Here is a 15,800-nt window from a genome sequence, read left to right as displayed (position 1 = left end):
AGCCATGGATGAGGCACAGCAATAATGTTAGCATTGTCTTTGGAAGTGTTTGGGAATGGAGGGACAGGACTATGCTATCCCATCACTAAAATAAAGAACACATATGTATCCTGTATCCTGGGATGTAAATAAAGACAGACAAAGAAATGCTTATAAAGCACTGTGCTACTTTGAATTAATGCAATACTTTGGATAATTTATGAATTTCACATTAGTTGTTAAATAAAATTCATAGTCCCTTGCTCCACTTGGTTCTGAAGAAATGTTAACATAAAAGGCCAGGTATATAACCTAAATGATGAATTGATAGAGTTTGCATGCTCCAGCTATGGTTGCCATTTGAGAATCCAGCTCTAGTGTTGACAGATATTTTGATCTTTACAAATAAACTGAGAATGCAAACTTTTATGTGACAGTCTCTAATTTTTAAAATGTTGGCAACTAATTCAAATTATTTTAAAAACTGTGCAGGTCACACAAAACATGTATGTGAATTAGATGTGGCTCAGAAGCCACCAGTCTGCAATCTGTGTTTTAAGGGTGAGTTAGTTCTGTGCCTTCCATCTCAGTATTGATTATTCAATTATCTCAGAACTGCCTGGTGTCTTAAACTGACCCTGTTATCGAGTTGTCCATCTTGCTGCAGAAGGAAGGACTATATGGTGAGAAAGAGCATGGGGAAGTAGGAACTTAACAGAGTTTTTGGGACCAGACACTCCTGGTTTGGAATTATTCCTCAGTCATTGTCATTTTAAAATATTTGGGATGTCACTGAAATCTCAGAATTCCTCTTTTTTTTTTTTTCACATCGGCAGACACCAGAAATCGAACCCAGGTCCTCTGGCATGGCAGGCAAGCATTCTTGCCTGCTGAGCCACCGTGGCCCGCCCTCTGAATTCCTCTTGATAGATGGAAATAATGATGCCTTCTTCAAGGATTCAAGGTTATTGTGAAGTGTATGAGCTTGGTGATGGTAAAGGGCATGACACATGGTAGTGTCCCTACCAGGTGTTACAAATGGCAGTTCTCTTTCCAATTAAAGGGAAGCCAGAAATAGGAACATGATTTATTATTTATTTATTTATATTGAGGAAACATAGAATTAGGCATTGTCTAGTGTACAGTGGCAGATATTTAGGACATTCAAATGTTATGCAAGTACCGCCACCATCTACTTACAGAACTTTTCATTCCCTGAAAAAGAAACCCTTATCTATTAGGCAGTCATCCCCTTTTCCCTTTTCCCTTAATCCTGAAAACTACTATCAGGCTTTCTGTCTCTATGGATTTACCTATTCTAGATACTTAATATAAATGGGATGGCACTATATATGACTTTTACCTATTCTAGATATTTAATATAATTTGGATCACGCATATGACATTATGCTTCCTTTGGTTAGCATAATGTTGCTGAATTTCTTCCATATTATGTATCTGTATTTCACCCCTTTTTGTTAAATTCAATTTTATTGAAATATGTTATATATTTACATACCATATAATCATTCAAATTGTGTAATTAGTGGCTCACAGTATCATCATAAGCGTACATTTGCCATCACAATCAATATCTGAACATTTTCACTACTCCAAAAAAGTTAAAAATAAGAATAAAAGTAAAAATAAAAATAAAAAAAGGACATTGAAAACATTCATATTCCCCATAGCCCTATTATTTATTTATTTTTGTCTTTTTTTTTCTTACTTATCTGTCCATATACTGGATAAGGAGAGTTTCAGTCACAAATTGCCATAACTCCCTGCTTAGCTTGAAAATTTCTAGCTCCCAAGCTAAACAGTGAAAATCCACCACCTCCCTTTCCCTATCCTTGCCAGCCATCCTATATAAGCTGTACCCTTCCTGCTCAGGGCTGTCACCATCTGAGGCATCAGCCCACCTGTGCTCAGCTTCACAATAAAGCTCCTTTAATTGAGTTTTGGTCTCTTCTCCTCCTCCCGGTTGAAAAACCTATCATAAGAGATGAAATTATTTATTTTTGGAGTAGTGAAAATGTTTTCTTTTTCATGGGCAGGCTCTGGAATTTTCTTTCTTTTTTTTTTAACAGTTGCTGTATGGACCCATGCTGACTTTTAGAACTGGAGAACTAAATCTGAGTCTCAGGTGTCACACAGATACTTAAAGTTCCAGGGAACTTCTAGGCTATACAAACAGTAAAGCATTTTTGGAATTTAAAGATAACACTTAAAGCTTATAATCTGAGCTTTAATTTTTATAAGCATTTTTAAATGAAGATAATTTCAGAAATAAAAAATTAGACAGTTGTTTTATATTAACAAATCATAGCAGAGTTTTTATTCTGTTTCACTTTTACACATTTATCAGTTATGTTAATTAATAGATAAAATAAAAAATATATATAATTCTGCTTTCTTTTAAAGTTTTTCCTTATTACAATGGAGCTCTGACCTATAGCTGACTGCATATATTTTTAGAGGAGTATTAGATCAAAGCAGTGCAACTGATAATTTGGCTGTTTCTATGATCTGTAGCTTTCTAAGGGTAATTAAAACTATGACTAACAACACCATACCATTGCTGAACATTATACAGATTAGTATTAAGATATAACATGGATAGTGAGAACATTGTCAGATTTTTAGAAACTGTATATACTCTCTAAATATATGAATAATATTATTTTACCTATACAAATTTTACTAGCAACAGGATAGAAAATCTCTTTTAGCTACGTCTCAACCTCCTATGCAATAGGTTAAACTATTTTAGCATCTTACTTATAGAAGGCAAAAGAATAAATTATTTGTAACAGTTTTCTCTGAACAGTGAGAAGACTTGTCTTCTGAAATAAAGAATGTGAAGACTAAGGATATGAAGAAGTAAGTTATTTTGATGTAAAATCTTTGTTTTCTAGACAAAGTACTCAGATTACTAAGAAAAAACTTTAAAAAAATTTTTGCATTAGGAACAGACTAACAATCCACATTACTTTAATGGGGAGAAAAACTAAACCTTAGTTTTATGTGAATTCCCAGCTTGACACAAAATTTGTTTTGCTTTTTTTAAAAATATATGATAAACAGACATTAAATTTTGGTTAACACTGATTATGACAGCCAGAAATCACTTTCATAAACTCCTTTTAACAACTCTCTACATTCATTCAGAATTTGTAATCCACAATGACTATAACAAAAAAATCCATTCCATAAAACTTTCTATCACCTTCCATATCCATCTTACCTAAATTCCAATTTATTTTGACTGCGCATAATCAGAAATAAATTTGATATTAAATTCACAAAGCTTTTGAACCTGCATATTTCCTTCCAATAACAGTATTCATGAAGGGGAGAAGAGACAGAGATATTATAAAATAATGGAAGAAGGAAGAAATTTATGCTTGGATTAGGAATACAGTCTTGCATTTATATACTTTATATTCAGAACACACAGATGATTACATTACAATATGCTTAAAATTTTCCAGTACAATTTAGTACTTTAAGCCACCTTATATTATCGATAAGCTTGTATAAATTTAGGGAGAACACATCCAAGCAGAATAAAATTGCATTTGTTTAATTCAAAATTAGCCATAAATTTCTTTTATCAGAGGATGAAAAAATGTTTGTTTTCATAATATTTTAAAATTACAAACAAGCTAAAAGATACATTGATTATTAAGTTCTGGAAAATATACTGCAATTGTTTATTTGTCCCAACCTTAAATCCAGGAAAACTTTTCCATATTTTTCAAAAATTTTTAATTTTAGTTACAGAAATTTGATTAGATTTTATTCAGTTATTTTTATTCCAAAGCTACTTATATTTTAATAATGATATTATTATGGTTATTATTGCAGAGGTTTTATTGGAAAAAATATTAACAAACATAGCTTATTCTGTAGAATATTTTTATGTTTACCATTTCTAATTTCCAGGCCCAATGAAGAAATAATTTTAAACTACACTTCACATATTTTTCTGTGGTTAGTCTTCCCCCCATAACTGCTTTAGGTGCTTAGGCCTTGGGGCAGAGATAGGTTGTACAGAAAGAAATTAGGCTTGTTGAGCTTTGATTCAATCTGGAGTTGGGGTAGTATTCTCTGCTGGTTATATTTCAGCGTCAGCTGCAGCTCCGTGGGGAGGGACTGCATAGGGAGGAGGAGGAGGGGAATTAAGGAAAAGGTCTTTGGTAGAATTTAAAGAAGAGTTGGGAAGGGAAGGAGAAGGAGCACTGGGTTTGGACATAGGATGTTTCGGGAGAGGGGAATGGAGAAGAATTTGATAAGTGGAACAAGTTTGGCAAAGAGAGGGAGGGGTGCCTGTGCAAGGTAAAGAAGGCCTGGATATATGGGACTTTGCTCCACTTGCCAAGATGCTGACAGTAATTGTCAAGATTCAGAAAAATTGTGGGCCAGTGGTTTTGTTTGCTGGCCAAACTGACCCATTATCCAATACAATGTAGCCAGATGATATTGCAGTAGAACATTAATCTCTTAGGTCTTAAATCAGCAGCAAGACCAAGGACTTCCCATTTTCCATGATAGTGAATAGGGTAAGGAGAAACTTTCACTCTGAGATGACTAAGAAACATTCAGGAAGGCATCCCCACCTAAGAGTTTTAAGCCTTAGTGAGTTTTAGGGTCCCATACCTGGCAGAGGCAGTGCTTCCCTAGAAAGTGAGTGCCAGAAAAGAGGAGACCATTTTGCTTACCCTGAGATGATTTGCCGGTGTTGGTGCTGAAGTCAGGCAGGTGGATTTCATCCCGTCCTCTGAAGGCTTTGTCTCTATTCCCAGTCCTGGGTTTTGGCACCAAAATGAGAGGTTTATCAACTGAAAAGGAGAAGAGACCAAAACTCGATTAAAGGAGTTTTATTATGAAGGTGGGCTGATGTCTCAGAATGTAACAGCCCTGAGCAGGGGAAAGGGTACAGCTTATATAGGATGGCTCCAGGGGGAAGGGAGGTGGTGGATTTTCATTGTCTAGCTTGATAGTGAGAAATTGGCAAGCTAAGCAGGAAGTTATCACAAGCTTGTAGTTGCTGGGGCTATAACTGCAGGAGGGTGGAGGTTGCTGGAGGGTTTAGTTGCTGGGGAGCTATGGCAGGAATGCAGCTGCCAAAGAGTGGATGCAAGGACAATCATGGGATGGCTGTGTGAATGGGGACAGGTTTGATTTTGCAAGGGGCCTCCTGGAAGTTATGGGTTGGGGGAATTTCTTGGAATTTCTGCTAAGGGTAAGTTACTTCATGGAGGGGATAGGCTAACACATTACCCTTTAGTCCAATTTACCTTAGTCCTACCCAGATCATCTTCATTCATATCTCTAATTGATGTATGATCCTTTTTCAGTGGTTTTAACAGTTGCTGTGTGGGGTAATGCTGATTTTCACAGCTGCAGAATTTTAGCTGTGAGTCTCACTTGACATACAAATATCCAGTTCCAGGGAATGACTAGGTTATACACAAAGAGCTCAGCATCTCAGAATTTAGAAATAACACTTACAACTCTGGAATAGATGTGACTTCTGTAATAACTTACAATCTAGGAAACTTTATAATAGGGCTTCACCTGATAACTTATGTTCTTGAATTCAATTCTCAGAGTTTCTACTTTATAGTTAGTCCACATTAGTGAGGCATTATAATATTTGTGGTCAGGTCTCAGAAAAAGAACTCTAAATATGGAAGGGACTTTTTGACCTGGGGGTCCCTCTGCCTCTTTTCCCTCAGCTTCTTTTACAGAGCCAGACATGACAGCAAGATAAACAATCACAAGGTTTATAGCTAAAAGATGTTTGAGAGCCCCAGACATGCCTGTGCCTACCCACCAGAAGGCCTGCTTAATAACAGAGCAATGCATCAGAACTCCAGCAACCAATCCAATCATAAGTTAGCAAACCCCCATCCAATCAAGGGGCAGCACATCACCTAATGGCCACTCTCCCCTCCTGACATAACTTCTCTTTTAAAATGCAGCTCCCAGAACAAGGGGCTGGAGCCATTTTTCTCTCTTTATGTTGGATCCCCAGGCAGGAGCCATTTTCAGTCTTCCACCAGCTTTCTCCCTTTCACTCTCACACCTGACTTCTCCCACCTGTTTTCTCCCTTTGCTCTCCCACCTGCTTTCTCCCTGCTCTCTCCCCTCAATAAGTCTGTTAAGCTTTGACTTTCTGTCCTGTGTGGATTCCTTAATGACTTCATGCCTAACATTTGTCGTTTGGGTTTCTGACTTATTTCATTCAACATATTGTCCCCAAAGTTCATTTGCCTAGTTGCATGCCTCACAACTTCATTCTGTCTTTCAGCTGTTCAGTAGTCTATTGTATGTATACACCACAGTTCCCTATCCATTCCTCAGTCAGTGTACCCTTAGGCCACCTCCATCCATTACAAAATGCAAACACTACCACCATAAACACCAGTAAACAAACATCCATTTATGTCCATGCCCTCAGTTCTTCCAAGTATTTCCCAGGAATCAGACTGTGTTGTCTGGTACTTATTGTCCAGCTCAGGTACTGGTCCTTTCACTCGGTTATAGGAAGTCCAGCCTTTCTCTGCCATCTGGATAACCATCTCAGTTGTCAACAGAACTTGATAGGGTCCTTCCCAGGCTGGTTGGAGTTTTGGTTCTTTCCACAATTTGATGAAGACCCAGTTTCTGGGTTGGTATTGATGGACAGCAAATTCAAAAGTGGGGTCTAGGCCAGCAAGCCACAGCACCTTGGTCTGTGTACAGAGTTACCTGGTCACTGTGTGGCAGATTTTCCCTTCCCCCTTTTCTTGTTCACAATTGGCAGTCCAATCATCTGGTCTAGGATCATAGGACAATTCTATACTTTGTTTCTTGAGGATCCACCAAACTGCCTTCCAGAGTGGTTGTGGTATTGTACATTCCCACCAATGATGAATAAATGTGCCTCTTTCTCCACATCATTTCCAGCACTTGTAGTTTTCTGTTTTTTTGATATTGGCGTTCTAGTAGGTGAGAGATGATATCTTGTTGTTTTAATTTAGATTTCCCTAATAGCCAGGCTGAGCATTTTTTCATGTTTTAGAGCCATTTTTATTTCCTCTTCTGGAATGTCTGTCCATGTGTTTTGCCCATTTTTAAATATGGATGTTTATCTTTTTGTTGATGAGTTGTAAAATTTCTTTATATATTTTTGATATTTAACTGTTATCTTATATATGGCTTCCAAATATTGTCTCCCATTGTGTAGGCTGTCTTTTAAATCTTTCCTGATAAAGTTTTTTGATGCACAAAAGTGTTTAATTTTGAGGATATTCCATTTATTTATTGCAGTTTTGCTGTAAAATCTAGGACACTACCACTATCACAAGATCCTTACGATATTTCTGTATATTTTCTTTGAAATTTTTTATGATTTTAGCTATAATGTTTAGGTCTTTGATCGATTCTGAGTTAATTTTTGTATAAAATGTGAGATAGAGGTCCTCTTTTATTCTTTTGGCTATGGATAGCTTGTTCTCCAAGCACCAATTGTTGAAGAAGTTGCTTTGTCCCGTTTGAGCTGACCTGACTGCCTTATCAAATATCATGTGGCCATATATGTGAGGATCCACCTCTGAGCACTCAATTTGATTCCACTGGTCAGAACAACTATCTTTATGCCAGTATCATGCTGTTTTGACCACTGTAGCTTTGTAATATGTTTTAAATTCAGGTATTGCAACACCTCCCACTTCATTATTTTTTCTTTAACTGTTTGGGTCATCCCTTTCATTCCAAATAAATTTGTTGCTTGGTTTTTCTATTTCTGAAAAGGAAGTTATTGGAATTTTAATTAGTATTGTATTGAATGTATAAATTGACATTTTAACTTTAGTCTTCCAATTGATGGACATTGTTTGTCCTTCCTTTTATTTGTCTTATCTGATTTCTTTTACCGAAGTTTGTAGTTTTCTATATATAGGTCTTTTATGCCATTGATTAAATTTATTCCTAGATATTTGGGGTTTTTTTTGTTATTGTAACAGGAAACTTTTTATTGATTTCCTCTTAACATAACTCATTGCCGGTGTTTAGAAACACAACTGAATTTTGCATGTTGATCTTGTATCCTACCACTTTGCTGTACCATATATTAGCTCTAGTAGCTTTACTGTGGATTTTTTAGAATTTTCTTCATACAAGATCATGTCATCTGCAAGCAGTGAAAATTTTACTTCTTCCTTTCCAATTTGAATGACTTTTATTTCTTTTCCTTGCCTCATTGCTCTAGTTAGAATTTCCAGCACAATGTTGAATAACAATGGTGACAATGGCCATCCTTGTCTTGCCCTCATCTTAGAAGAAAAGATTTCAGTCTTTCTCCATTGAGTATTATGTTAGCTGTGGGTTTTTCATATATTCCCCTTATCATGTTGAGGAAGATACCTTCTATTCCTATTCTTTGAACTGTTGCCATCAAGAAAGGATGTTGAATTTTGTCAAAACCTTTTCTGCATCAATTGAGATGATCATGTGTTTTTTCCTCTTTAATTTACTGATGTGGTGCATTGCATTAGTTGATTTTCTTGTATTGAACCTCCCTTACACTCCTTGGATAAAACCCACTTGGTCATATGTATAATTCTTTTAATGTGCTGCTGTATTCAATTTGCATATATTTTGTTGAGGATTTTTGCATTTATAGTCATTAAGGAGATTGGTCTGTGATTTTCTTTTCTTGTAGTATGTTTGCCTGGTTTTGGCCATAGGGTGATGTTGACTTCATGTAAAGAGTTAGATAGCTTTCCTCCCACTTCAATTTTCTTGAAGGGTTTGAACAGGATTGGTACTAATTCTTCCTTAAATATTTGGTAGAATTGACATGTGAAGCCATCTGGTCCTGAACTTTTCTTTTTTGGGAGTTTTTTGATGATTGATTCAATCTTTTTACTTGTGATTTGTCTGTTGAGGTCTATTTCTTTTTGGGTGAATGATGGTTGTTCATGCTTTTGTAGGAAGATGTCCATTTAATCTAAGTTGACTAGTTTGTTAGCACAGAGTTTTCATAGCACCCTCTCATTATCTTATTTATTTCTGTGGGATCATGAGTTATGTCCCCCCATCTGATTTCTTATTTTATTTATCTGCATTTACTCTTTTTGGTTCTTTGTCAGCCTGACTAAAGACCCATCTTTTTTATTGACTTTATCAAATAACCAGCTTCTGGTTTCATTAATTCTATTGTTTTCATGTTCTCAATTTTATTTATTTTCTAATCTTTTTTATTTCTTTCATACTTTTTGCTTTGAGGTTGGTTTACTGTTCTTTCTCTAGTTCCTCCAGGTAAGCAGTTAATTCCCCAATTTTTGCTCTTTATTATTTTATAATATAAGGGTTTAGGGCAATAAATTTCACTCTTAGCACCGCCTTAGCTGCATCCCATAAGTTTTGATATGTGTGTTCTCATTTTCATTTGCTTCAAAATATTTACTGATTTCTCTTGTAATTTCTTCCTTGATGCACTGGTTGTTTAAGGATATGTGGGTTAGCCTATATAAATTTATGATTTTCTGGTCTTCTGCCTGCCATTGATTTCCAATCTCATTCTATTATGATCTGAGAATGTGCCTTTTTAATTATAATCTTTTTTTTACTTTTTACTTTTTGAAACATATTGATTTTTTTTGTGTCCCAACCTGTGGTCTATCCTGGCGAATGATCCATGAGCACTTGACTAAAAATGTGTATACTGCTGTTGTTGGGTGTAATATTCTGTAAATGTCTTCCTAGTCTAGTTCTTTTATCATGTGATTGAAGGTCTCTGTTTCCTTAATGATCCTCAGTCTAGATGTTCTTCCCACTGATGAGAGTAATGTTTTGAAGCCTCTAACTACCATTGTAGAAGTTTCTTATTTCTCCCTCCAGTGTTGTCAAAATTTGCCTCAGGTATTTTGGAGCATGCTTACCTGGCATATAGATATTTGATTGTTATGTTGCTTTGATGAATTTTCCCTTTTATTAATACATAGTGACTGTGCCAATTTGAAACAGTTGTGAACCCCAGAAAAGTCATGCTCTTTAATCCTGATTCAATATTTTTGGGTGGAATCTTTTACTTAGTTCTTTCCATGGAGATGTGATCCACCCAATTGTGAGTGGAATATTTTTATTAGGTAGTTTCCATGGAGATGTGTCTTCAACCATTCAAGGTGGCTTGCTTACTGGTACTTCAAGATGGAATCATTTTGGAAAAAGCTTGAGAGTTGACACAGATCAAAACCTTTGGAGAGGCGGAAAGAAAATGCCCTTAGGGGACCAGAAATCCAAAGAGCCAGCAGATATCAGTCACATGCCTTCCCAGTTCAGCCTATCCTGAGTAAGTTATCTTTCCTGGGGTGCCTCAGTTGACATTTGTAGGGCCTTAGAACTGTAAACTTGTAACTTAATAACATCCCTTTATAAAAGTCAACCCATATCTTGCATTTTGGATTTCTAACAGCATTAATAAATGAAAACAGCTTTTTTTCTTTCTTTCTTTCTTTCTTTTTTTTTTTTTTTTACTGAGAATGGGGTGCTGTGGCTTGCAAACACCAAATATATTGAAATGTCTTTTTAAATGGGTAAGAGGAAGATTCTGGAAGAATTTTGGGGAGCTTTATAGAGAAACCCTAGATTGCTTTGATAAGTCTGTTAATAGAAATGTGAACTCTGGTGATACTTCTGGTAAGACCTTAGAAAGAAATGATGAATGTGTTTTTGGAAACTACAAAAAAGCTGATCTTTGTTTTAAAGTGGTAGAGAATTTGGCAAAATTGACTACTGGTGTTCAATGGAAGAGTCTGTTTAAAAATGGTGACCTGTGGTACTTAGCTGAAGAGGTTTCCAAACTGAACATGGAAAATGAAGTTTGGCTTCTCCTTTCAGCTTATAGTAAAAGGTGACAAAAAGGAGATAAGATGAGAACTGAATTCTTAGGTACAAAGAAACCAGAAATTGATAGTCTGGAAAGTTCTGGGCTTCTGGAAAGGGAGATCCCAATGAATAGTGTCCAGTGTCAGGATTTAACCAAACATGGAACCAGTCAGGCATTGCAGGACAAGTGAGAATTGGAGATGGAGTTATCCAGAAAAGATTTGTGGAAAGTTATATTGTCTGATGGCTTTGATCCTCATGTGCTATGTAGAAACCCAACAAGAATGATGTGGGATTTGTATAAACTGAACCACTGCCAGTCTAGCTAAAAGGGACAAAAATGGGACAAATTGAAAGAAAAATAATTAAGCAAGAACCATGGGAGCTAAGGTCTGAAGCCAAGAAGACTTGGGCAAGGAGGGTAGAGCCCATCCATGCACTTGGAGAGAGTGAGTTTACCATGAACACAGAAGGTGAGACTTCGGCCTCAATATCCAGGAATTTTTTTGGTGCCCCAGGCCTCAGAGAGGGTGGGCACATTCCTTGGGGATTGGGGAGGCCCTTGCTGCTGTCCCATTTTTCTGAGGGGGGTTAGTGTGCATTTCAGAGATGGCAAAGAACCCAGGTGCTATCTTGAAATTTGAAGTGGGTGCAGCCAAGTAAAAGATGTTTTCCCAAATTTCTCCTTGGTTTAGTGTGCATTTCAGAGATGGCAAAGAACCCAGGTGCTATCTTGAAATTTGAAGTGGGTGCAGCCAAGTAAAAGATGTTTTCCCAAATTTCTCCTTGGTTACAACCCTTACTGAAGAGTTTGGAGGGATCAGGGCTGCTGTGTAGGCCCTTGGAAGGGTAGCATGCCTGCTTGTAATGCCCTGACAATAAATGACTCTCAGACTTTGAAATTAAATGGAGTTTTCCCTACAGGTTTTTAGAACTGTTTGGGTCTAGTGACCCCTGTATTCTTTCCAATCTCCCCCCCACCAAATGAATGGAATCATCTACCCTTTGACTGTTCCTCTTTTGTATATTGGTAGCAGATAACTTCTAAGTTTTAAGTTTAGGACCAGAGGAGAACTTTGCCTTATGACAGACCATGCCTGTAACTGACCTTGATGAAATTTTGTACTGGTTTTGATTTTGTATTGTATTTGTATTGTCACTGAAATGATTTTAGGCTTTGTGATATTATTATTATGGAATGAATGTATATTATATATGAAAAGAACATATCTTTTGGGGGTCCAGAGAGTAGAAGGGCTTGTTTGAAATTGTTGTGTGCTCCAGAAAATCCATGTTCATTAATCCTGATTCAATATTGTTGGGTGGGATCTTTTAGATTAAGTTGTTTCCATGGAGATGTGATCCATCCAATTGTGGTGGGACGTGTTGATTAGGTGATTTCCATGGAGATGTGTCTCCACCCATTTAAAGTGGTCTGTTTACCAGAGTCCTTTAAGAGGGAACCATTTTGCAAAAAGCTTGAGAGGTGACACAGAGACCTTTGGAGAGCAGAAAGAAAACTACCCCAGGGAAGCTATTTGACATCAGAAAGTGAAAGGACCAGCAGATACCAGCCACATACCATCCAAGATTGGCCTTTCTTGAATCAGTATCTTTCCCTGGAGGCCCTAGTTTGGACATTTTCATCACCTTAGAACTGTAAACTTGTAACTTAATAAACTCCCTTTATAAAAGCCAACATACTTTGGGTAGATTGCATTTCTGGCATATTGAATTTCTGGCAGCATTAATAAACTAAAACAGTGTCCTTCTTTTTTTTCTTTTAATTATTTGACATTTGAAATCTAACCTTCTGGTATTAGCATAGTTGCCCTGGTCTTTTCTTGTTGTTTGCATGAAATATTTTTTTCCACCCTTTCACTTTCAATCTGTTTTTTCCTTGGTCTTACGTGAGTCTTTTGTAGGCAGCATATAGTTGTATCCTGTTTTGTTTTTTTTTTAATCCATTCTGCCAATCTATGTCTTTGTATTGAAGGGTTTAAACCATTAACATTTAATGCCATTACTGTTAAGTCTGTACTTTCTCCAACCACATTTTCTTTTGAATTTTATTTTTTATCTTTTCTCTCTTTTAACCCTATTGTTTACCCTTCCTGTTATCTCCATTGCTAATCTCTTCCCCAAGCCTCTCTCTCCTGTCTTTTGCTATTTGCTTGCACTGTTCCCTTTAGTATGTTTTGTAGAGCAGGTCTCTCATTCACAAACTATCTCAGTATTTGTTCATCTGTAAATATTTTAAACACTTCCATATTTTTGAAGGAAAGCTTCTTGGTTGGCAGTTTTTCTCTTTCAAAATAATATACAATTATACTGAATTATAAAAAAGAAAGAGAAAATTAAATATATCATCCCACTACCTTCTCCCCACTGTGGTGAGCCTCCCATGTATGTGCTGAATCACTTTTCTCTTGCTGCTTTCATAATGCTTTCTTTGTTTTTGACATTTGACAATCTGATTAGTAGATGTCCTGGCATAGGTCTATTTGGATCTGTTTGGTTTGAGGAATGCTGCATTTCTTAGACTTGTGTTTTTATGTCTTTCATGAGAGTTGGGAAATTTTCAGTAGTTACATCCTCCATTACTGTTTATACCCCTTTTCCTTTCTCTTCTTCCAGGACATTCTCAGAAAGTATATCCATCTCCAGAGATAATTACTCTTTATACTTTCAAAACTGGTCTTTAAATGTCTTTTTATATTATTTTCAAAAATTTAAATGGCACATACTGTCCATATTACTAAGACAGACAGCAAAATATGATGTTTTAGGACTGTGACATGCCACTAATCTTTGAATGAAACATTTAGAAAGAAACCACCTTTTGGAATGTACCTAGTGATTCTAATGCATGCTTTTCATTTAAATTACAGGTTGCTTTTGTACTGTATCCCCACAATAGAAGACCTGAGTGGGATCAGAAGGACCATGACAACATCATGTTTCTCACCATCTGCTTTTGCTGGCATTATGCAGTCGCACTCGCCATTGTTGCTATGAATTATACCTTTGTCACCTGGTAAGTTACTGAGCGATTGTTGTTCATGGGAGTTCATTTATTGGTATATATTATCATTAATATACATCATTTATATCAATTTTCATCTATATATATATGCATATATATATACCAAAACCAATATCATCAATATATTTGTATTATAATCACAATACTGTTGAACTTAAAAATTCAAAGGTGATTTCATTCCTTCACAGCCCATAAGTCAGGTTAGCAAAGCAGAAAATTATCTGCTAACACAAAAATTTAAAATTGGGGTAATTCAATAGTCCCTATTTAGTGCTTCTGACCTTCCAACACAGACACTTCTGTGCTTCTATATCTTTGCATTTTCTGTTTTCTCCTTTTAATATTCTTCCCCACACCACCACTAAATCCTTTATTTGTCCATTATTCCTTTACAACATTTTCAAAATTTGGTATTTTTTTTCACCATCTTTTTGTCTCCCATTAAATTTTTGTTTGTTTTGCATGGGCAGGCACCGGGAATCAAACCCAGGTCTCTGGCATGGTAGGCGAGAACTCTGCCTGCTGATTCACCATGGTCCGCCCTGTCCCCCATTAAATTTTGAGTGCCTGATTAATTTGACATTTACTCTAATATTTCTAAAAGTATCATTTAGTTGAATGATACATGTTTTTACAAGGACTCTGATAAAGTGTTTCAGAGGGTGGCAAGTAACAATATAACAGTGATAAGAATACAGATTCCTGGCTTTTCTACTTCTCAGCTGTATAACTTTGGGCAAATTATTTATCCACATTAAGTTTCAGTTTTGTCATTTGTAAAATGGGGATAAAATAGCATCTAAATGATACTTTATATTTGAAGTACTTAAGACATCATAAAACTCAATAATTGTTATTATTATTATTATTATGTATCAGAAATGAATGAGGTATAGCCCTTGCCCTAGAAGAATATTTAGTCCTATTAGGAGAAACAGACAACTAAAATACAGTGCAGTACTGAATCATATATCTGAATGGGAACACAGGTTGTATATATGGTATTAAAATAAAAAACAGTTTTTAAATCTTTCCAACCCAAAGAAAAGAGGTCATTATTGATACAACTGAAAAAAATTGGTATATGGATTATATGCTTTCTCTTAATGTTTAAAATTTTGGACTTCTCAGAAAATGTAGTTGGAAGCATTGTTTGGGAAGCCTGATGGATACAAATTATTCTCAAATTATTAGATAATGATGGATAGAAAGATAAACAGATGGAAAGAATGATTATAATAAGTGTGGCAAAATGCTAAAGAATGGTAAATCTGGATCTTGGTGAGGGGTAGAGTGGCATTCCATGTATTGTTTTGCATTGTTTCTGCAATCTTCCTGTAAGTTTTAAGTTATTTCAAAGCAAAAAGTTAAAAATCCATTGCAATAAATGGAGGTAGAAGAATAAAGCACTCTTGAAGTCCAGAGAAGCATCCCCACAGTTAAGAATTGTATTACAGCTTGAAAAATGCTCAGAAATACAAAGGGGTGAGTTCAGTTCCTCTTTCTAAGGTAGCTTGTGCCTAACCACAATTGATTTGGCTGATAGCAATTATCAGCACCTAATATGTCAAGCCTTAGTGCTGATAGGAATGGTCTGTATGCAGTGTTCAATATCATAGCCATTAGCTATGTCTGGCTATTGAGCACTTGAAGTGTTGCTATGCCACATTAGTTTTAATTTATTTTAAGAACCACATGTGGTTAGTGGCTATGGTATTGAATTGTTCCCATCCAGAAAGTTCTCCAGATTCCTAAAATTCAGTAGTTACTTCTAGCCCTAGTGGAGTCCCAGCCTCTGTTGGAGCAACTTTCCATTCTTCCCTCTAGATGTGAACTCCAGGTCACCCCTCCTACTGGCACTTCTTTGTGGCTTCACTGCTGAAGTAGCTTTGGT

At 36.2% G+C, this 15,800-nt stretch overlaps 1 protein-coding gene across 1 annotated transcript in view; it reads left to right on the top strand.

Moving 5' to 3' along the window:
- LOC143647645 (transmembrane protein 45A-like) overlaps positions 1-15,800 on the top strand; it is a 49,992-nt gene that overhangs the window by 21,445 nt on the left and 12,747 nt on the right. Inside the window, exon 7 of the mRNA XM_077117478.1 lies at positions 13,752-13,897. Within this exon, the coding sequence (XP_076973593.1) occupies positions 13,752-13,897 (146 nt within the window). The remainder of the gene's footprint in view (positions 1-13,751; positions 13,898-15,800) is intronic.

Source organism: Tamandua tetradactyla, chromosome 10, assembly GCF_023851605.1.
Source record: "Tamandua tetradactyla isolate mTamTet1 chromosome 10, mTamTet1.pri, whole genome shotgun sequence".
NCBI lineage: Eukaryota > Metazoa > Chordata > Mammalia > Pilosa > Myrmecophagidae > Tamandua > Tamandua tetradactyla.
The sequence above is the reverse complement of the archived record's forward strand: the minus strand, read 5'-3'. Positions and strand labels throughout refer to the sequence as shown.